This window comes from Fistularia commersonii, chromosome 3, assembly GCF_037954325.1.
Source record: "Fistularia commersonii isolate RoL2024-O1a breed Wild chromosome 3, RoL_Fcom_v1.0, whole genome shotgun sequence".
NCBI classification, from domain to species: domain Eukaryota; kingdom Metazoa; phylum Chordata; class Actinopteri; order Syngnathiformes; family Fistulariidae; genus Fistularia; species Fistularia commersonii.
The window spans coordinates 1,492,499-1,515,091 of NC_141286.1; the positions used below are offsets into that span (position 1 = coordinate 1,492,499).

The 22,593-nt window shown below is 39.8% G+C and overlaps 1 protein-coding gene across 11 annotated transcripts in view; it reads right to left on the reverse strand.

The window, feature by feature from the left end:
• myo18ab (myosin XVIIIA b) overlaps positions 1 to 22,593 on the reverse strand; it is a 153,723-nt gene that overhangs the window by 13,207 nt on the left and 117,923 nt on the right. For 9 of the 11 annotated variants that reach the window (XM_086141034.1, XM_086141040.1, XM_086141014.1 and 6 more), the window contains 10 exons: positions 22,098 to 22,202; positions 21,778 to 21,924; positions 20,469 to 20,582; positions 15,430 to 15,546; positions 13,187 to 13,270; positions 10,362 to 10,499; positions 8,488 to 8,673; positions 8,261 to 8,400; positions 7,459 to 7,503; positions 117 to 239 (listed from right to left, as the gene is read on the reverse strand). In XM_086141034.1, coding sequence (XP_085997160.1) covers positions 117 to 239; positions 7,459 to 7,503; positions 8,261 to 8,400; positions 8,488 to 8,673; positions 10,362 to 10,499; positions 13,187 to 13,270; positions 15,430 to 15,546; positions 20,469 to 20,582; positions 21,778 to 21,924; positions 22,098 to 22,202 — 1,199 coding nt within the window. The remainder of the gene's footprint in view (positions 1 to 116; positions 240 to 7,458; positions 7,504 to 8,260; positions 8,401 to 8,487; positions 8,674 to 10,361; positions 10,500 to 13,186; positions 13,271 to 15,429; positions 15,547 to 20,468; positions 20,583 to 21,777; positions 21,925 to 22,097; positions 22,203 to 22,593) is intronic. The other 2 variants (XM_086141023.1, XM_086140970.1) reach the window with 1 other exon arrangement.

Sequence of the window (22,593 nt, forward strand, 5' to 3'; positions counted from 1 at the left end):
CAGTCCAGACCTCGGCTGTGACGTCTTAATATCCTCTAGGTCGCCTTATATAAACGGTTAAATCCAGGAAAAAGAAGTGGTTGCATGTCAACGCAGACGTCGCTCTTTATACCCACCTGGAGCTTTTCAGGCTGCTGTCGTCCGAGAGGTTCTTCGTAGATCCCTTGCTTTTGGACAACCAAGATTTCACTCCGTCCACGCGGTCCTCCAGCTCAGAATCGGTGTCTGAATCCCCCGGACTGATGACGTGCCGGACATGAGAAACAAAGTCAAATGGAGCAAAAGCGGCAGGTGATATTCAAAGAAAAGGGGCGTCACAAACGAAGAGTCAGTCTGACGTTAGTGTGAAGGGACGTTAGCGTGGACACCGGCAGGACGGGTCCTGCTGTGGAGCCACACGGTGGGTTAATACGGCGGCGGAGAAGGATTGTTTCGGTTTTCTTTTGCACATGCAGCTCAAAAAGACCCTGTAAATACAGACATGCTAAAAATAAGGGATGCGCCGATGACAAATTCATCATGAGAAGCTCCTGGTCCTGCTGGGAAAGGAGAAGCTAAAAGTCTTTCTTGAGTCCTCCATGACATTGGAGACGCAGAAACATCATGATGGGAACGAATCCCCGAGTAGACCAACCGGGGAAACACTTTGTATTAACTTTTAATTTCATACGTCCAGGATTAAAGGGAGAAGAAGCGCCTTTAAATTGTTTATATCTACTGTGTTATCTCCGCCGACTAATTAAAATGTAATGTAAAGATGTATCATTCATATCTTTCTCTTTAAAAGCCTTCAGATAAATCACGTCGTACCTCAAACGATAACTTTTCAGCAAAGTTTGCATCTGAAGTACGGAACCGATAGACGTTCCCGTCTAATATCCACGGATCCTCGCTTCTCCTCCTCGTTCGATATATATGATTAACGGGAGTTCTTGGAAGCCAAAAAAGATCATACCAATTTTCTGCTTTTTCTTCGCCGAAAAAGCTTTTTTTCCAAGTTAATGCTCAAAAGGCTGCAGTTGGGAAACTCTGCTTCAATGGAAAACATGTTTATTTTACCTTTCTGACAGGCTAAGATTGATATTTCAAAAAAATATGAAAATATCATGGTGGAGATCCCTACAGAGTGACTGAACGTCTAGAGCTGAACCGCGAGGTTAGATCTCTTTGTTTTCTCACGCAGCAATTTTCTACAGGGGAAAAAGCGGTTTAGTGGAGGATTTCTTGTATAAAATTGCGAGCAGGCACCAGAGTCAGAGACAGATGGCAAAATGGCACTATGTATTTTGCAGCGGGGGAAAAACAACCTGTAGTTATTTCATATTGTATATAGAGAATATTTTAAATATACTGCTCACACGCTTCCTTTAAACCTTCTTCGTTTTGCAAAAAGCTCATTCATTTAATTACGGCTGTTGCTGCGTTATAACGGTATTGTTTTCAAGATTCTCCGTGGTTTCTCCTCGCTTGGAGGAGTTTTGTAACATCGGCTTGCAGAAAGTAATGAGGACAACATCAAATAGTGGAAGTATTTCTACTCCGGTTGGCAATTTAATCAAGCGCTGGAAGTATCTCCGTGCCTAATGTTTCGGTCCTGCTCTAATCGCTTAAACTCACATTGTTCAGTCTACCTTCCACCCAAATCCTGTGCACGCTGCATAAGTAACACTGAGGCAATTAGCACGGCTTCACCTAAAGATCATATTGATCATATAACATGACCAGGATGAGACGAGGTCACCTTGATATATAACGAGCGGGGAAGTTTAGACCGGGAAAATGTCAACATAAAGTGATTTTTTTTTTTAAATTTTCTTCCAACACTTAAGATCCGTATCTAGATCAATAAGACACAAAGCGTCGAGGAAGCCTACGGGAAGTAGGGGGTGGGAGGAAATTGAATATTTATCTATTTGTCCTATCCGCACAGCGGAGCGGCACGGTCTACCCAGATTTACTTTTCATCTGGTAATCATTTCAATTGCCACACCTGCAGTCATAAGGATGCAGTCGTAATTTCAGTCCTTGACAGAATGATTTGGTGCACAGCTGGGCATTGCACAGTTTCTCCTCTCAATTATCATTACACGTTTGCAAACCACTGTGAGCCAGGGAGTAAAATAGAGGGCTTGTCATAAAATTTGACACGGATGAAAAGAGCGCAACACTCATTAAGTGCCGTCAGAGCTCAGTGCTTGTGTGGGGCTGTGAAATTAAGTTGTTACAGCTTAATAGTCCTACAGAGACATCAGAGTGGTGGCTCAACGTCTCCGCATCTGTTACAGAAAACCTCCTATATCTTGTCAGAAAAAGGAAAACATTCTCCTCTCCGGCACCGATCCCTCACAGAGTTACGCCTACAGAATGTATCTGATACCGCTTCCGCTTCCACGTAAAAGCCGGATTTGGAATGAAAGATTTCAAATAATGTGCCGTGGAATATCCAATTCCGTAGCCGTGTAAATGCAACGACCTTGGACCGCGGACTTGGATCTGCGCTTGTGCCCGAGACGAGAAGGGAAGAATGCACGGAAGGACAAAGGAAACTGAATCTTCAGCTGTTATTAGCTTTGCAGAGCATGCCTCGACTATTAGACAATCTGGGGATTTGCTTCTGCCTGCTGCTATGATGACAGAACAGCGGAGGGTCTTTTGCATCGTGGTCAGAAAATCCTGGGTAAACATCACCCAGGAAGAGGAGAAATCATAACACATAGTTCTTCATCTGACCTTCTTAAAAGTTATGGGTTGGTGGAGATCAGTTTGAGTCAACACGCCAATCAAACCCCGCTGAGTTATGTTTTTAACACATTTCTTTGACTGAAAAATGTATTCAAACAGCAACTTGCAACATCTGCCCGGAGCAGAAAAAGGCAAAGTGTAAGTAAAAAATAAACTTTTTTTTTTCTAAAACACCTTTCACACCTGGGGAATATTCAAAGTTTTGTGCAAAAAGTACTGTAAGTTGTGGCACAAAATGTCTCTAAGAAGCAATATTCATTTACTGATAATAGCCTGAGCTGGAGTGAAGCTATCCTGCTTGAGCAGAACAACCTTTTAAACCGAATCACAAAAAAACGTCAATGTTTACCGCACAGAGGGTCCAGAGGTGGCCGGACTCAATGACGGTTGCTTGAAGTTCACGACATGAACTCGGCAAAATGGGTTTGAGCCGGTTTTCTATGACCGCAGTAGCTTTGTTTCCATTCTAAAGTAGATTTCAAAAAGCTGAGCACACTTCAGGTTGTTAAGTTAAGGCAGGAGGTTGTGCTTCTTGCGCTGAGCTGCCAAACAATCGAGACACGGAAAGAGACGGCCACGGGTAGCAAAGGTGTTTCTAATCATTTTAAATGCTTAAGTCAGAGCAAAATGACCCTATCGCCATTGCAGTGTGTGCAACAAACTGCATCAACTTGGCTTAGAAGGCATCAAGAAGAACCGCAGGTTTTCGTCGTCCCGCTCCGAATCTACAGATCAGCGACCGTTGGCCAAAGTCCATTTTGCTGAAATGGACCTTGAACAAAACCTTCATATCCATGAACATGACTTCTTTTAACTGTAAAACTTTTATTCGTAAAAACTCCTCAAGACAATTTTGGCCACATTGAATGCATATTGAAAAAAGTTAAGGTAAACGATCCCACACTGATGGCCAAAGACCAGGCATGCAAGGTGCTGACCAGGCCATCTGAAGGCCATCTGAAGGCCATCTGAAGGCCATCTGAAGCTCCTGGGGGATCCAGGTCTTCCCCAGCGAGGCTGCAGACAGGAAGTGGCTGGAGCTCAAACCGCCCACCTTCCCATTGCAGGGACGCCCGCTCTAATAAAACAAAATCCTGCCAAAGTGTGCCGATGACCAGAACCCCACTGTGTCCTGATTTTAGCACCAAGATTTAAAAAAGAAGCAAAAAAAAAAAAAAAAAAAAAAAAAGATCAGGATTTATGGAGCTGTAATATCATGGCTATTCATTTTTAAATACTGACAAAGGCATTGCTATAGCAACCATCCCATATGGATCACTGAACATTGTGCAACCTTATTCTAAACAAGTTAGCCAAACTTGTTTACTAAGCCTAACCCAGCTCATGTCAGCTCTTAACGTCACAATACAAGTATATTCTATTGACAATCTGTGTTTTTAAACAGCTTAACTGGATGACGTATTACTAACCAACAATATGGTATCTCAGTCTACAATTCTCAAACCAATGCAGAATCAATGATACACTACATTTAAGACAATTTATATTTCATTGTATTTCTTATTCTTCCTCCTTTCTACTATCATCTATTACTGTTATGTTTTTACTTGAAACTCTGGCACAACAATTTCCTTCGGGATAAATAAAGTTGTTCTCATCTCATCTCATTTAGTATATTATAATTATTATTTTTTTATTGAAAATATTTTTTTCACCTCATCCTCATATTTCCCGGTGAGAAGTATTTCCAAGTATTTCCCTTTACAACGAGTTGACCCAATATCTTATTTGTGTCATGAGATGTTTACACTTGCACGCGTATACATTTCGCACACGTCGGCATCTTAGATTAAAAAAAAAACAAACAATGTTGTTTGTAATCAAGCACCTCACACATGGTGTCAGCCACAATTTATGTCCTTTAACGTCACCGCATAAGTTAAACTCCGCCGAAAGCCCGGGGTAAGCAAACAAACACGGGCTCGGGCAGACATTAATTGTCTGGGACATTCTGCCGGCATCGGTTGTACATCTCTGTTACAGACTATTACATTCATCATTAGCTTCTGTGGACGTCCCTCCGCTGCTCTGGTTAGCATCACCCCTTCGCGGTCTCATAGAAATCACCGTTTGTGCCTCCTATGTATGAAAAAGGCAGCCCGGTTAAATCCCCGTGGCCTCGGAGTTCAGACGGCCGTATGCATCACCTCCGAAACCATCGGGCCAGATCAGCTTGATGACCTCTTATTTACAGTGTCAGATAAAAAAAAAAAAAAAAAAAAGGTAAGACTGCGTATCTGGGCTGGAAACCCCCTGGAAGATATGCAGCTCTATGAAGAATAAATCACAATCAGACAGTCTTCCATTAGTGTGTACCCAGATGAGGATATGATTTATTTATGTCATTGCTATCTGAAAGATTAAACTGACCGAATTAAATGAAAGTGAAAATGTCTTGCTATTTCACAGACACACACACACACACACACACACACACACACACACACACACACACACACACACCAAATGATCTGATTATAACAAAAGAATGATGCCTCCATGTTGTTAATAACATGCTACTATTTTAGAATGCTAGTTAAATAGCTACCAGTTTTGAAGTTATTGTTCTTATTCCAATGTTTTTGCTCAAATTTCTTTCTTGATGTTTAATAAATTGTAGTTTGAAAGCCAATATGCTCAAGAAAAAGATTTTTTTTTTCATTTCATTTTTTTTACATTTTAAATAAACGAAGATATCAACCTTTTTCGATATGGCGACATCGTTTGTATTGAATGACAACAGAAATCTGGATTTTTCTGCAACCGCTAAGATATCAAATAGAAGGGGGGTGGCAAATATTAAAACATATTATTAAAACATATTAAAACAGAAAAAATGTGGTGGTCTCCTCTTCCTCTCCGATGAGGAACATCAGAATGCCAAACACTGAGGAGGGAGCGCGATGGCTGCGAGCCAGAGGCTAATGCTGCATGTGAGCCATTCGCGTAGCGAGCAAGACAGCTTTTGTAAGACATTTCAGGGTTCTGCATTATTAAGCAAGTGTGAGTCAAAGATTGATGAAGAACACACCCTCCTTTTCTCCTGTCAGAAGGACGGTCGTTGCCGAGCCACAATCACATCTTGCCCCGACGCCGCCCGATGAAATATTAAGCGAGCCTGGGGAGCGCGAGATTGAGTCGCTACATGCTGTTGTTCAAATACAAAACACCGCGACCCGACGTAACACACAGTGACCAGGGCAAGTGAGTAAACACGGTGCAACAAACCCCCTCGGCAACATGAGGGGGTTCATTTAGAAGATCCTGGTCACAGGGGAGGACAAAAGAGATTATGACATCTGCTCTTCAGTTCAGAGCCTTACAAAGTGGTTAACCACACGTCCAATTTGCTTCATGCCGGTGCTCCAGGAATATGTTGTCAGTGACATTCATGCATCTTAGCCTGTGAGGGCATGCAGGAGAAGCTGGGTGGATTAAACGGAAGAACCACTGTTGATGATGCATTATCTTCCAGTCTTACACCTCAAGGGACCCCAATCCAAACGCTCAATGTATGGCAAGATCACCCCCAAAAACAACGAAGCAAGAGAATAAAAAAAAAAAAGAAACAGTTGTTTGTAAATGTAAATGATTTCTGAATTAATAAATTTGAGCCTTTTTTTTTTTTTTTTACAATTGATATCACACTTCTACGAAATGGTGAGTCAACAGTTATATTGTGTCTAACATTTATAATTTTCTATTTAATAAGCAATAAAGTCAGTTTTAGGTCCTGCGATTCTGATCTTTCATCGAACCATAAATGTTCGCAGCTTTCGCTTTCTATGTAAACACATTGGAGTTCTTGTTAGTTTGGTCAGAGAAGAGTCATTACTTTTAAAAAAAAAAAAAAATTTAATTTAATTTAATTCAAAAAAAAAAAAAGAAAAATAAGTTGAGGATAGGACGTAACTGAATTTCATGCAGGCGCTGGGCTGATAGGAAGATCCAAATGTAGTGAATCAAGGCAAACTGCTAGTAATGGTGTAACATTTGTGTTCACGTTGATAATGTGAAATTAACTTTAGCCTTCCAAATATTTTCAGCTTCATTATGTGGAGTCAACAGCACTATCCGTGGGAACATTATTTGGAAATACTGCAAATTCTTCAAAAAAAAAAATGCAGCATAAAAGAACCGAATAGGGCTCATGGGCAAAATGAAATGCAGACTTTCTCCAGGCCATCTCCCTGAAGAAATAAAGCTCAAAACCATTTATGTTTCAATTACCGGAGAATAAATTTCAGGACCATCTGTCATTCAGTGTCAGGACCCGAAGATGTCCATCACTACACCAAGCCAGACTCCAGATGATGTTAATTTAAACAACATGGCCGGATGCACCAAGTCTTTTTTTCTTTCCTGGTTGAGATATAGAAATATTCACGGGCAGATATTGTGTGGGACAAACCTACCTATAATATGACATCATTTAGATATTATCTAAACTAGTACTCCAAAACTGAGCTGAATTCGCAACGTCGGGGGCATTCGAAATGCGTTTGTTGTTTTGTTTTAAGAGGGGATAATGCCCTTTAAATATCAGATATTTTCTACAATGTGACAGCCGGAAGTGACGAAAATGCCTTTTATTTTTTTCCCCTCCAGCGTCAAACCCTGGACTTTGTTCAAAGACTGCAGAATGATGCATCATTTCCAGTGGATCGAAAGAAATCTGAAGTTCGAGCTCCTCACGTTCTGCTCTTTCTTTTCTGATACTTTGTCACCATGTCCTGTAAACTGGATGTGATGATGTGTGGAGGCACAGACCAGAAGAGACACCCAAGAACAACAAAAATAGAAAAGACATCAAATAAGAACGAAGTCAAAGATAAGACACACGGTGTGATGGATGATAATTATGGATATTATGGCAGTGCTAAGATGACCCAGTTTTGTTTTTCCCTGCTGGCTGACTAACTGCACTTTGTTTTTAAGGTTATTGACTCAGCATGCCATCCCAGTGTGATCTTCTGTCCTGCGTACAGAATGGAGATGAAAAATGTACACAGTGTATTCTAATGACTCAGACTGCTGTTTACTGCTGCTGTAACATAAGCAGCTCTCATTCTGTCAGCCGCCATCCCAGGGAAAAAAAACAAAAAAAACCTTCTTGCAAGGGGCCTTGGGACACGCAGGATTTTCTGTTTTTTTTTTTTTTTTTTTTTTTTTTAAACTGAACCCTGTCAAAGTCAGAATTGTTTGTGGTGCAATTAAAAAAAATGTTTAAAATCTTTCATGAGTTGTCTACTTAGGGTTGAGTTTTACTCTGCCCTAAAATAACTGATATTTCTATCAGATATTAGCTCTATAATTAGCATCGCAGCCAAGCCTAGACCACTACTATCACATATGACAAGATAGGAAAGATACTCTTTTTATAAAAGGCAAATAATGAATTCATTCCTGCTGCTATTAAAGTGAGCTCAAAAATTGCATGCCACTATTTTGAATATCTTACGCGGCTCTTCAGCGAGGCGCATTATTTCTAACGTACCTGTTAATGAGGTCTTCATTGTCGTCGCTCTCCATCTCGTCCTCGATGGCGGCCTGGAGATCGCCGATCCTTTTGAACGCCAGCTTGAGGTCGGCCTGAAGGCTCTGATTGGCTGCCTCTAAGCTCTCGATGTCCATTTCCTAATACGACACGTCACGCAGACGTTTGAGTCCGTTTTAAATTGTATTTTCTCTCATTTTTCTCATGATCGTCAGTTGCATTCTTACCAGCTCGTGCTTTTTGCGACTGGCCTCGGCTTCTTTCTTGGCCAGCTCACCCGTCTCCTCCTTTATGTCACGGATTTGTCTCTGCAAACGCTTGTTCTGTTCCTTCTCCCTGTTCTCGTTGTTGCTGTGTTGGTCCCGTTCCTCCATCAGTTTCTCCAAGTTCTCCTTCAGACGAGCTACCAGGCTCTGCACGACAAAGGAGAGGTTGCGCTAAGAAAGCAGGGGAACCAATATGTCCGACCAAGTCAGCATTCGATGGACAATTGTTTTCATCAGATGCCAAGAGAGACTCACAATGTGATAACACAGAATGAAAACAAATGATGCCATTCAGTCTTTTCTTTTTATGCATGTTTGAAAGATTACAGATAAAGTAATAACACTTTGTTGTGCCTTATTCGATAAACTCTTACCTATGTTTTCTGTACAAGTTAGAGAACATCGGCCAAAACAAAGTTAGAAACAGAATATTGAGATGAATTATTTGAAATAAACATGCCAATTAAATGTGAAGCTTTCAAATGAAAAAAATGACCACAGTTTTCCTATAAATCCTGCACAAAGGAGGTTAATAGCAAAACTGATAAGTGCAATTAAACAGAATAGTCACTCAAGAACAATACATAAGTTAATATACCATCTTTTGACCACTAATAGATCAGAACTGTAGCTCCCACAACTTCTATTTTTCCCAATGTTTAAGCAATGATTTTTAAATAATTCCTCAATATTAACAAATGTGAAGATGATGAACCCTTTAGTTTTTCCCCTTCAATGCAAACCAGTAAACACAATTCAAAAATTATGATTTCAAACATGATACCGTGTGCAAACGGTTTGTTATGACAAATCAATCTCTTCAATCACAAAAATTTGATTTTTGGCAAAATCTGAAATAATGCACATATTACAGAGACATTCGGTGATCTCGAGGAAAACCTTGATACAAACACTTTTGTTGTTGAGAAGGAACGGGTCTGAGGAAGTAATCGATCTTATTTGAAAGACACGTGTGTGTATTGATGAGCTTATCTGTATTTCTAATGCTTTGAATCAGATTTCATCATATACAGGCATTTTGACCCCATTGCTTTTCCATTGTGAGTCTAAATCTATTGTTCTTTTCTTTTTAAATTCTAGTACCAAACCTCCATATGCATATGGCAACCGTATGGCCTGAGCTCTGCTTCCTCCTGCATCTAATGAGCTGAGCCGCGCCGACAAAACCAAGGCTGATTTTTATTTGATGCCGGTTAGAAGTATTACAAATGCAAAATAAAACTGAATCCAGGTTTTTTTTTTTTTAAGACAGCAAATTTCACTGCATTCTTGAAAGCCAGACATCATTAAATAAGTCCATATTTTACAAAAGAAACGATATTTGTTTTGGTGTTCAGAAGATGTGGAGAAGAGAAAGTGTGCCTTCTGGCAAATACACTGCAGAGCTAGTAATTACTAAACTGAACCTACGAAATTGAACATGGGTTTGTTTTTTATCAGTGGGCGAGAGAGGATTTCAATTTCTCCCTGGGAGTGTGCAGATGATAACCTTTATCCTTCACTTGTGCTTTTTGTCTCAGGCAAAATCTAAAAGCAATTTGAAAATGACAGAATAACAAATGGTATTGTCAGCTGAAGATAACACAAACTAGTCAAAGTAAAGCGGCACTCGTGGAACGTTCTGGAGCCGCCGTACATGCGGACGCTGTTCTATTTACGTCGAGCCTATATTGACCTTTTTCTGTTTCTCCAGCCGCTCTTTGGCCCGTGATGCACATTCACCCACCCAGCTGACCCCATCTTCTTCCCGTCCTCTCACCGACGCCCACCTCCACAGTCACCGCAAGCGCTTCTCCACCTGCTTTAACTCTCACCTCCAGGCGTTTGACCTGGGTCTTCTCAAACTCCAGCTTGGTCTCCAGCTCACGGATCTTGGCTTCCTGTCGGCTGACCAGGGATTTCTCCACCATGGATTGCTCCTGGAACTCCAGCTGACTCTGCAGAGCTTGCATCTGTTACACAAAATACAAACTTACATGCGGGTTTATGTAAGAAATCACATGGCAGCATTTCAGAGCTGTTTTCACGCCGACATTTTTGTGCGTTTCTTTGATAAACTCTCGGATGAAGTTCTATTTATTCTACCAGTCTGCATGTTTCCGCCTTCAGTGATGCGCCGGTGGAATCATTTTAATCCTGCATTTCAGTTTTGATTGCAAAACATTGTCTCATATTGATTAGAGCAGATTCATTTATAACCTTAATTACTATTCCGTCATTTCCAGACTATCGAACGCACCTGAATATAATCCGCACCGGCCGAAAATAACGACATAAATCTGTGTAGTAAATCTTGTCTATAAGCCGCAGGTGTCCACGTTATATAATGAGACATTTACACAGAAACTTTGTGCTCAAAATGCTTTTTTCATAGAGCACTGGCTGTAGCACGGATGATGAAAAAGATGAATAATAAATAAAAGAAGGAAAAGCCCAGAAGGGAAAAGACCCAAAAATGAGCCCAATCGTTGTTTAAGCCACCGAGTTGCGGCTTATAGTCTGGAAATGAAAGCAGATTGTAAGATTCTGACCTCAAAAATAGGTTGAAAATTCTTGTAGTGACTGCTTCTACTAGGGAAAATTTTAATTTTGTAAAAGCGCAAGAGCCAAACAACTTGACATCAATAACAAGACAAAGTGCCTGCACTGGCTTTCTGTTGGCAAAGCAATAACTTTCAAGTCTACCTTCCAAACGCAAACATTGTCATTATATCCTTTCTGTGCCAGAGCAGTGTAACAAACAAACAAACACAACACAGTGTGTAAATCATTGAGCTTTGCTGCCGGAACAGTTGGTTATTTGCCTCAATTTCCAAGTATAATGCCCAACGGAGCCATCTAGTTTGGATATTGTGCAGTAAATAAGGACAAAATGCACCTTTGCATAATCAGAGTAGAAAGTACACTGAAATATTATAAAAAATGAACACGAATACTACTGGAGTTAATGATCCTATACATTCACACCTCATACATACATACATATTGGCTCATCTGACTTCTACTGCATCAGGCATTGTTGCAAAGTTTGATTTACATTTTAGCCTCTTACACACTGCAGGTGAAAAGCATGGCTGCCTATTTGGCGTTGTTTTGTTGTGTGATCCCGGTGAACCCGAAGCTAATTAGAGCGGATTGTGGCTTCAAACAGTGAAGAAGGATTAGTTATACCCATTCTGACCAGATCATTAGACTTTTTGAAGCCGAAGTTGCATCAACAAAGTCTCTCCTGATTGATCCGGGCTCTCTCTGGTGAACAAGTGTATCATTAAATAAAGTCAAACCGCCATTATAATCCAGCTCTGTATGACTTTCCTCGTTGCGGTTCAGATGGCTACTTCAGAAACTAGAAGACTACACAAGCTTTGCAACCCGAGAGATCAAATATCTTCGCTCAGCCTCCTCTTGCCAGTTACACTTTGACAAATAAGTCACTGGAGACGGCTTTCATCAGCATTCCTCTTTTCTTTTTTACTCAGCAGCTCAGCTGCCCGAACCCATCTTCGTTAAACTTGAACCGACACTGGTCTCGGGCAACTTTTACCGCTCAAACGGCCATTTGGAGCCGTTTCCCCACCGTAAAGAAGACACCGGGAGCCACGCGACCCTTTTCAATTTAAAATGAATTAACACGGCATATGATAATAGCAAATATATTTTTTTTGCATTTATGCTACGGTATGTATTCGAATGCACCGCGAACAGCAACGCGTTTCTTCTCTGTGATAATAAACGCTTTGAATGGATAAACAAAATGTGTTGCGATGAACAAGTGCAGAGCAAACCAAATGGCATTTCTGCACGCGACAAAACATTTTCAACTCGGGGAAAAAAGACATTTGGTTGAAGGTTATATTTAAGAAAAATATTCAATGTCTATTTAAATCCTTCAAAGCAAACTGTAAACCAAAAATGCCGTCCGTTTACTGGCGCGTGCGGCCAGTTTATGAAGAGCGACAAAACTATTTTAACACGTTTTATTTAGATGTCACAAGATCGTCATTATCTTCAAATTGAAAATGACATTTTAAAAATGAACAAACTAACATAAAATACATTTGAATTAAATACTCGCTGATTTTCAAAAGCCACGGGGGAGCTTAAAGAGCGTAAAGACGTACCCAGTCTTGGTAAGAACATTGTAGAGAATGGAATCTCAATCTCAGATTTACTGCTCAGCATGGTGTGTTGCTGGGAAGTATATTTAAAGGATTCAAGACTTTTATTGTCATTCCACAGAATGCAATGCAATTTAGAGAAATTCCCCCCTTGCAATGACCTCAAGGTCATATTTCCAAATAAGGACTAATTCCATACACCATAAGTCGAAAAACAAACTGATATCTAGATAGTAAAAAAAAAAAAAAGAAGATCTTTACATTCGGTACAAGGAAAGCGGGCCGATATCAAACGGAAGAAAAACACAAAAACATAATAACCTTATTTTCTTTACGTTCAGTACAAGGAAATAAGGCCGATATCCAACAAAAGACAAACATAATAGCCTTCTGGCAAAGACAGATGCTTCTCTCGCATCTTGTTCGCTTTTGTATAATTTGATACGGACTGTAAATCTAACTTGAAACTGTGGCCCTTTTCACTGTTGGAATGATGCTAAAAGCTAAGACACGGCACTTACCTTCTCCTGCACCTCCTGCTTCTCCTTGAGGGCATCCTCCAGCTGGGCTTGTAGGTCACTGATCTGAGCCAAGTTCTGGGCCGACTGAAACAAACAATAATAAACGCAAGCGAGAGTCACCGAGCGGGTTGCAAGAGAAACAACTTTATGCTTTCCGAAAACCACAATTTCCAAGATTTAGCATCCGCCGTGCTTCCTCATTGGTGATGCACGCCATCGCTGATTGAATGCTAACCATACATCCAGCTTAAATCCCCCCCAAATCTATCTCATTTCAAGGGATCAGCAAAACGTGATGACACACAAGAAACAATACATGGACAAATAAATCCGCTCAAGAGATTTTTAGCCTGGTGAAAGCATATCCATAAATCTCATTTCAATGTGACCTGTGTGAATTATTTGAGACAAGAGCTGTTTTTCCACAGTAGATGAGGCACTCTGCTACAGCAGCTCCTCTGGGAATCCAGACCGAAAGCACGGATTCATTTACAGACAGCCGAGGCAGATCACTCATCTCTCCATCAGCTGAAGAAAGGAAGCGTTTTAACTCAAATTTCAGATCCATTTGCTGGTCATCTGCACATACAGATAGATTAAATCCAAAGCAAACCACAAACAACTCGAAAGGTATAATCTGCAGAATTTAGGATGGATCCATGGAATACAAACACTGGCAGATGAAAGTATATTAGGGAAATTTGTGAGGAATCCCTCAGATTTGAGGAACATTCACTTTAATTTATGTGCAAAAATTGTATAAATGCTAATGAATATTGAAAAAAAAAACAACAAACTGATTTTAAAGTCTGACCGCTTTAAAATTAAATTCAATCATTTTTTTTTTTTTTTTCCAATAATTGATTAATTTAAATACATAATTTATTCATGAATTTATTTTCAGATGATTTCATACTGTCCAGGCTAGTTCATTTCTTTAAGAACATAAGAGCTTGTTCATAAACATATTAGGTTTGGGTCTTATGTAACAAAGAAAAAACAGCTTTCGGTTTTGCTTACATCCCCCCAAAATAAGATTATAATATTTGAAGGCTCCCCTTTATATTTATATAAGTACAAAAGTCTCTGTGACATTGTCAGCTTACAATTGAGCATCAAAAAGGTGTTGTTTCTGATTAGGATTTAACAGATACTGCTAATAAGTAACAGAAGATTGTAAAAAATATACAAAAATGTAAAAGTTACCATGGACTCTCCTCCAAATGTGGAAAGTTAGGAAGTTGATAGTGTGAACAAAATATTCATGATTTAAAACTGTCTTATTTAAACAATACGATGCGCGTTCAAATATATAATGATTTTTTTTTCTTATTTTACAAAATGCAATGAAAATTCATTATTTATATAACATCATGCTTAAGCCCTCTACATATGAAAGGTAGTTCACTCATTTCAAAGCTGTAATCACCAAATTATACATGTGTTCTTTTCATTGCACACAACAAACATTGCACTGGTGTGCAACGTGTGTGAGAAACAGGCAAAGTCAGTCGAGGCAATGGACAGAAATGGTCTTCCTGGAAATAACCTTACGATATGTGGTGGAGAATGTTTTCCATATCATTAGCAACCAGAACCCTCTCCTCTTTGTTTTCTGCGGCTGCTCTCGCTTGCATTATTGGCAGCAACACGTCGGAAACATGTCACAAGGCTACTGCTACGTCTTACCTTTCTCTGAAACCATTATGGTAAACGATAAAAATCGATGAAGATAAACAAATGAAGGCTAACCATAAAAACCTATCTTTAACCTAAAAAAAACAAAAACTGTGCAATATTTCATTTCACTGTGCAATATTCAGAACTGTGCAATATTTCATTTCATAACAGCTACACTACAATTTTTCCTTTTATCATACTATTGTGCACTCCTTACCTCACTTGTTACTAAGACACTTATAGTTTTATCACTTGTTTACTAAGACACTTTATAGTTTCACTGAGACACTTTATAGTTTATAGTTTATTTTTATTTCCAATTCTGCCTTTTTCTTTTTATGATTTACTACTGTTATATTTTCTGTAACTCTGGCACAACAATTTCCTTCGGGATTAATAAAGTTGTTCTTATCTTATCTTATCTTATCTTAAATACACAGTCTATCTGTAGCCGAATCTATTTTTGAGCAAAAATTGGTCTCAGTGGTAGATGCTTCACACTCTTGGCTTAGTGTTGGCACACTTCATTTTTAACACGGTGGAGGACGAATGGAAAGACCTACCTGGGCAACGGCGGCCTTATGTTTCTTCATGAGCTCATTCAGGTCTTCCTGATCCTCTTCCATCCGAGTTTGCAGGTCATTCTTCTCTCTATGGAGGCGACTCAGCTGCTCTTCAAGCTATAGGAGAGAAAAATTATGAATGGAAATGGTTTGGCGGATACATTTCGTCACGAAGCACATCAAAATCACATTATTTTTGCATATTAAATAACACGCAAAGAGATGTGCACAAGTTAATTTTTTCATTATGTTCGGCTCTTCCAGATAAACGTTCCTGCAGTCAAGAATAATTATAAGTTTTCTAAATTAAATGTAATCAGCGACAGTATCTTGGCCCAAGGTGTAATTTCCAAACAGAGTTTTCTTACAACTTAATGAGTTGCAGTGCTAAATGAAACTGTTAAAATGGGGTTCAGGGATAGTGAACAAAGTGTAATTAATTGCAGCAAGACAAAATCTTAAAGCAATGTCATCAAGAAGAACTTGTAAACTTAATAGAACATGTGTTATGCATGAAATTATACCCATCTTATATATATCTGCATATATTAGCAACTCACCGATCGATATGAAATAGTTGTTGGTGAAAAGGACGGAGGACGATCTAAAGCGCATGCCGAGCTCAAAAAAGAAATCATTTGAAAATCCTACTGTTGACAGTCATTTAGTCTAACGTTGCGTACTTTCTATATTCAATATTTGTTTTTATATCTAATTGAATTAAAAATGCAATTAAAAATAAACAAGTTGCACGACTATTGTCAGGAAGGCCATTGAGACTCGTACCGCGCATCCTCTCCTAAAGGTGAGGGGTGTGGGAGTGCTTTCAGGAATTTTCTGTTTTATTTGCATATTTGTTGTCATTTTAAAATGCACAAATTGGTGGATGGACAATAAAATGATTATTTATAGTCGGTGTACAGATTGAAATTGCTACCCATAAAGGACAAGCACTTGAACAGCTAAATCTAAAAAAAAAAAAAAAAAAAAAAAAGTGTCATGTCATGGCAAAAATGGATTTGTTTGCCGACTAAATTAGCAAACTGCACCGGAATGGAGGCTCTCATTAGCTTCTCTACAACTCGCAAAAATTACGAGTTATTTAAGGTACTAGTACGGGCCTCAATATCGAATTTGAGGTAAAAGAAACTTGCAGTTACTGACTGTACCTTTATCTGAGGGGAGGGACTGTGCTGAAGTAATCCTATTTCTGTAATAATTGGAGTAGTGTCCATAGGCAAGAGGGAGGATGTTGGCACGAGGATATGGATTAATAAAAGATGAATAATGTGCCTATGTGAAAAGGCTAATGAATCCATTTCCACAGAGAGAGCAGATGAGCCATGGACAGGCAGGGCTGACATTGCGGGATCATTCTTCTTATGAGACAAACTGAGATTCAAAAAGCACATCCGCACTGAAAGCTGATATATTAATTTGTATTTATTTTGGTAACACTTCGCACTGCGGAAAGGTACCAAGGTGTGCTCAGGTGGCTAAAAATATCTAGGTGGAATATGGGGCAACAACATTTGCATAAAACAGTTTCCATTTTTAACTCTGCTATTGGCCTCACTTGTGAGTGCTTGCAAAAAAAACTTGGAAAAAATGAAAAAAACAACAATTCATTATCGCCATTGTGATGGACACTTGAAAAAAAAAAAAAGAGGACAGCGTCAAACTGTCATTTAACAAATTTAACAATAGGCTGTCGGCGCAATCTCGGCCCAATTATGTTTCTCGGCGGCTTTTTGTTTTTTACCTTCCCTTCTCTGATTGCTGTGGTTCACAGCGGAAAAATAAAGCCGCTGAAAACACGGCAGACCATTTTCTCAAAACACGGCAATTACGGTGAAGAATTGCAAGAAACCGCAGACAGTCTGAGAGAAATTTTATTTGCATGATTTTATCTTTGGTGAATTCAAGTGGGGCTGGAGCAAACCCCTGCAAACCCTCCATTTATGCAATAACGATTTATGTTGTCAGCTCTGGCAGCCCTTTCCTCTCCCAGCAGGCTGCAGAGGTCATCCTCAGAGACATTTCACACTAAACAGCTGGTGACACATTTGTCTGAACTGCACTATTCATTTTTCTAAATGGGTCGGTATTTTTAAGGGCAACATTTTCGTCGAAGCGCATTCATAAATAACGATATACACAGGAAACCTAACATTGCGGGTCTCACAAAATTCAATAATTGCAATACTAGAATTGATCAGAAAGAGTATTATCTGATGTCTAATCAAAAGTATGCAGGAGCAAAGCTGCAATTGTTACTAAATTAAGTCAAATTAAGTCCACAGCTAATTTACAAGTAGAACAACTTGCACTCGGGAAGGAGCTTCTTATCATCCCAGGATTAAATAAATACATAATAAAATCAATAAACTAATCTGGCACTTGTGCATCATCGAGCCCAGAGTGAGGAAAGCATATCACCATTACAATTCACATCTTTCTTACTTAGTTTTTAAATCTGGGACATTGTAAACTTGCGGTTTCCTCCTAATTAATTGCAAAGCTTAGCTATGAAGAACGGTGCACTGTGAAGATCTCTCTCTCCACGTGCAAATAAATGTAAACATTATCTATGTTCAGACTAATACGCACATATGACCTAATCATCGATTGAGCACCGTTGCGTTAAAAGGTTTGTACCGATGTTAGAAACATGCGCACGGGATGACAGTGCACGTGCAAAGATACCGGAGAGCCACTGGGCTGATGATTAATATTAATTCACACTGTTTTCTAAAACTGGATTCTGACGTGTCTCAGTCGGGGAAGTGCAGCTGTAATAATGAAACGAGAGCCTGAGTTTCAGGTCCGCTTCACCGTCACAGTGTTTGGGTTAAGTGGGACACGTGGATCGAGGGGCGATTTGTTTGTGGACGTTCTCAGTCATTCAGGTCGGGTTAAAGTGCTGCGACAAGACTCTCACACCTATTCATTAGCATTGCTGTAAATACCTCGCTGTTGGTGGCAGAAATTGAAGCAAGTGGTCGTCCACTCACAGAAAATATGACCGTAAATAATGCAGGGATCAAATACGAATAAATAACTATGTTTTGGAAATGCTGCACGATGACCTGACAGATTTTAATGCGATTCCGCGGGTCATTTTTTAGATTACGTGTTGTAAAGCACAGCCATTGTGTGTCCTCTAGAAGTTAGTCTCTTACCTTGTAATAAGACTTTTCTATTCCACTGATTATGGGAACAAAATATGTCTTAGGCTGATAAAGACAGGAATTTTGGCAGTGGAGGTTCTCAATCGTCAGGTTGCGGCGGCAACTAGAGGTTTGCTCGGTTCGTGCGGGGAAAGACCGAAGAAGTCCGGATGCCGTCTGGCAAAGATGGACAGATACTGCACGTATCAATTAAAACGTTATCTAATTGCGGCCAAATAATATTCTGCATCTTTCTCCAACGGTGGCAGCTCTGTCTCCTGGAGTGTAAAATGAATGACCAGACCGAACAGCAAATGTGGAACCGAAGCGTTGGCTCCATGTCAGGCCGGATGTCATGAACAAAACAGCCCAGATCAAGTTTTGCTGTTGATTCTGAGCTGCAATCAGAGCTGCTGCTGGGATAAGTGGCCGCTTCCTGGTCTGACTCGGGTCAAAAATCAGATTTTCTAAAGGCCTGATTTTAAGTGGGACAGAGAACTACGATCTGTTCACCTACGCCGAACAAGGGTGTAAACCATGTATGTACAATTTTTTTTACAAGCCGATGGTGTTGGAGGTATAAACGGTCAACGGTACAAACATGAATGAGAATTACATTTTGGATATTTTGCATTAAAGACACCCCTATTTTTGGCGATGCGAAAAATATCAACCGATCCACATATTTATATAATAATTGGAAGTCTATATTCTGCTCATTGGCACATTTAAACTATGAACTAGGCACTGGAGATACGTTCATCTGGACAAAAGGCACGAGTTGCACTTATGAGATTTACTTGATGAGAAAGACTGTTTACAAATGAGGGTGAAAAAAGAGCAACACAATTTAATCATTCTGTTCAATCCTGTCCTGCTGTGTCTTGTGTTGAGCCGTAGCTGTGTCGATTCAATCTTCTTTACCCTCCGACTAACTGGACATAAATCATGACATTAACATTTTTTGATGGCTATGTTTGTTTCAGATAAAAAGGGGCACACCAAAAAAGGAAAGATCATTTCTTTTACATATAACACAAAATACATATTCCCGCATACATGACATTTCGAGCAAAAAATAGTCTCTTCCTCAGAAGCGTACCGGAGATATGTATATATATATATATATAGATATATATATATATGGTGCACGTGTCTCATCTTTTCTTTTTGAAGCATTTTTTGCTGAGCAGATTTTGTCAAAACTCTACTAAGTCTGACTTTTTTTGATCCAGCACCCATGCTTAACTTGGCAGCGGATGTTTGTGTGTGTGTGTGTGTGTGTGTGTGTGTTTCTTTTGTCAGAAAGTCAGAAAGTTAAAAGTCAATTAAAAGCACAGGGATTATTGGGGGCTGATAATAACATTTGGACAGATGTGAGCAGATACAAATAAGAACAGGATAGAAATTTTTGCACAAGGACAGACATTTTTAAAAAGGTCAAAAAAGGTAAAGCGAGAAAACTAAAGATGAGAAGAAAGAATGGGAAACCGTGTTGAGAAATATCAAAGAGGAAACAACTTTGCTCCGTTCCGGAGAAAGACGGGGTTAAAAAAGCCGAAACAAAAGCAGGAGGACGATGAAGAAAGAGCGTCGGGGAAACAGGTTTGTCCCCTGACCTTTTATTTCTGGGTGAAGGCAATCATGTGACATGTTCTCCTGCTGCCCAGCTGGTGCAAACTCATAAAAAGGTGAGATCTCCAATTATGATCATTTTGAAAAGTTGCAGCTTTACTTTTTGGCATCAGTGTAAGGACAGACCGTACAATTAACCGCGAGCTCGGACCGACTGCTTTGACGATCGGGGGAAAGGTCACGGGAAAGTTAACTTTCGAAGTCTAAAAGGAGAATGAAGCTTTTCGTACTGACCGCCTGCTTGGTTTTAGAGACGTCCTCCATCTGAACGTGCAAATCTTCAATCTCCACCTCCATGGATTTACGGGCCTTAACCGCAGCGGCGCACGTGAACTCGGACTCTTCCAGCTAGAACACAAACGGCAAGTTCAACGGCCGGGAACATCAGCTTAAATTCACAATGTAATATAAAATAATCATCCAAATTCACAGTTTGAAGTTGCATTTTTTCCCCCGTGATTGCTTCTGATCATATACATTTGCGAGTGTTCGATCAGATTTTTCACCTTGAAATGTCACACCATCCGACACTTTCTGGTCAGTTACTGGCGATATTTTTTTCTTGGTTATGTTTTTTTCTGTGACCAATTTTTATGCAATAAAATAAAAAAAGAGTCTATCAGACAAATTTGCATCTGTGACTATAGTTGACGATATAAAGTGATGTCGATGTATCGGCTTGTACTTATTTAAAAAGAAAAATCTCTGAGAATAAAGTTAAATGATTATAAAATGATCTAAAATATCAATCGATGAGCAATTTTGACAAACTTTTTTCTTCCCTTTCATAAATTTAGATTTTGATTTGGTGATGAGAATTTCTTTGTCTTCACTTAAGTCCCAGGTACAGTTTTGGCTATTGGCTCAAAAACCTCTGAATAAAAAAAAATAAAATAAAAAAAACAGAAAATTTGAGAAAATTTGCATAATTGTCCTTCGTGGCAATAAAGTCTAACATATTAAATGCTATAAACTACATAAACAGACCACTGTAGAAAACAAAAGATTTGTTTCAGCAGTGGTTAGTGATTCTTTTTTCCCTAAAGTAAGCCAAAAATGTGTCAACAAATATATACCGTAATTTCTGGACGATAAGCCGCGACTTTTTTCACATAAACAACGATGCGGCTAATGTATGGACTTTTTGGGTGGGCGGGCGCTAACGAGCTTCACGCCGCTAAAAACGTTTCTCCTCGTCACATCGGACCCAAGAAACGACCGGGAAATTCTGAGTCCGTTCAACTCCGACACCGAAGAGGACGACTTTGACGGTTTTAGCGCGCAGGAGGAAGACCGAGATAGCGATCGGCTAGCCGGCGCGGCTTATACTGAGGTGCGCTCAATAGTCCGGAAATTACAGTAGTTATGCGGTAATTCAGGTGTAAAATACAGACGATGCACACAAAGGCTGAAGACTGAGCATCAGGCTCAATGTATTCTGAGCAAACAAGGATGATCTAATGCAAAGCGCAAAAAGACTTGCCCTGCTCACCACATTTATCGGAATTTTAATCAAATTGCGAATGCAAGGTTCAGGCTCTACCTGGTTCTTGAGCTGGGCGATCTCCCTCTTGCTGGGTGCGTTATTCTTTATGTGGTCTAACATGATCTGGGCGTCGACCAGCAGAGCTTTGGTTCTCTTCAGGTCCTTTCTCAGGCGCTTCTCAGTCTCTATGTCCCCACTTCTCACCTGGGAAACACACAAATCCTTAAAGTGACTCTTCGCTACACGGCACCTCGCTTTATAACAAGTGAAAAAACACCGTTTTGCTGGGATGTTAGAAGCAATCCTTGCGGACATCGCTCTTTTATTTTCTTTCATAAATATCTTGCAGGGCCCAACAGTGATCCTGGTCTCGGTACCTTGTCCTGGGCAGACAGAAGCTTCGACTCCAGCTCTCTCTTCTCTTTCAGCACCTTCTGCTTCTCGTCGTACTCTTCTTCCAACTGGACCTCCATCTGCTTCAACTAGACGTTCATGCAATCAGACGATTACGCAGAAGACGTAGAGGTCAGTTAGTGGCTGCACCGTTAATAATAATGGGTTTCGCAGAGCTGACAACACTTTTACACTTCATTCCACAGCTAAGGCCAATATAATTACTTAGATTGTGCGATAAATATTTCACTGACATTGTTAGTTCTTATGTTCTTTCTTTCTGACATGAATTAAATGCAGAAAGGATTTAACTGAAAGAAGAGCAGTGACAAAGGCCAAGGATCCTCTTAATTCAACGCCCCATAATTTAAGCCTTAGAATTTAATTCAATTTAGAGCCTTACTGGTGATGCCTAGAAAGACTCGGTACTTAAAGTTCGGTACGCTCGCACTTTCAGGCACGACGGACGCTCTGCTCGTT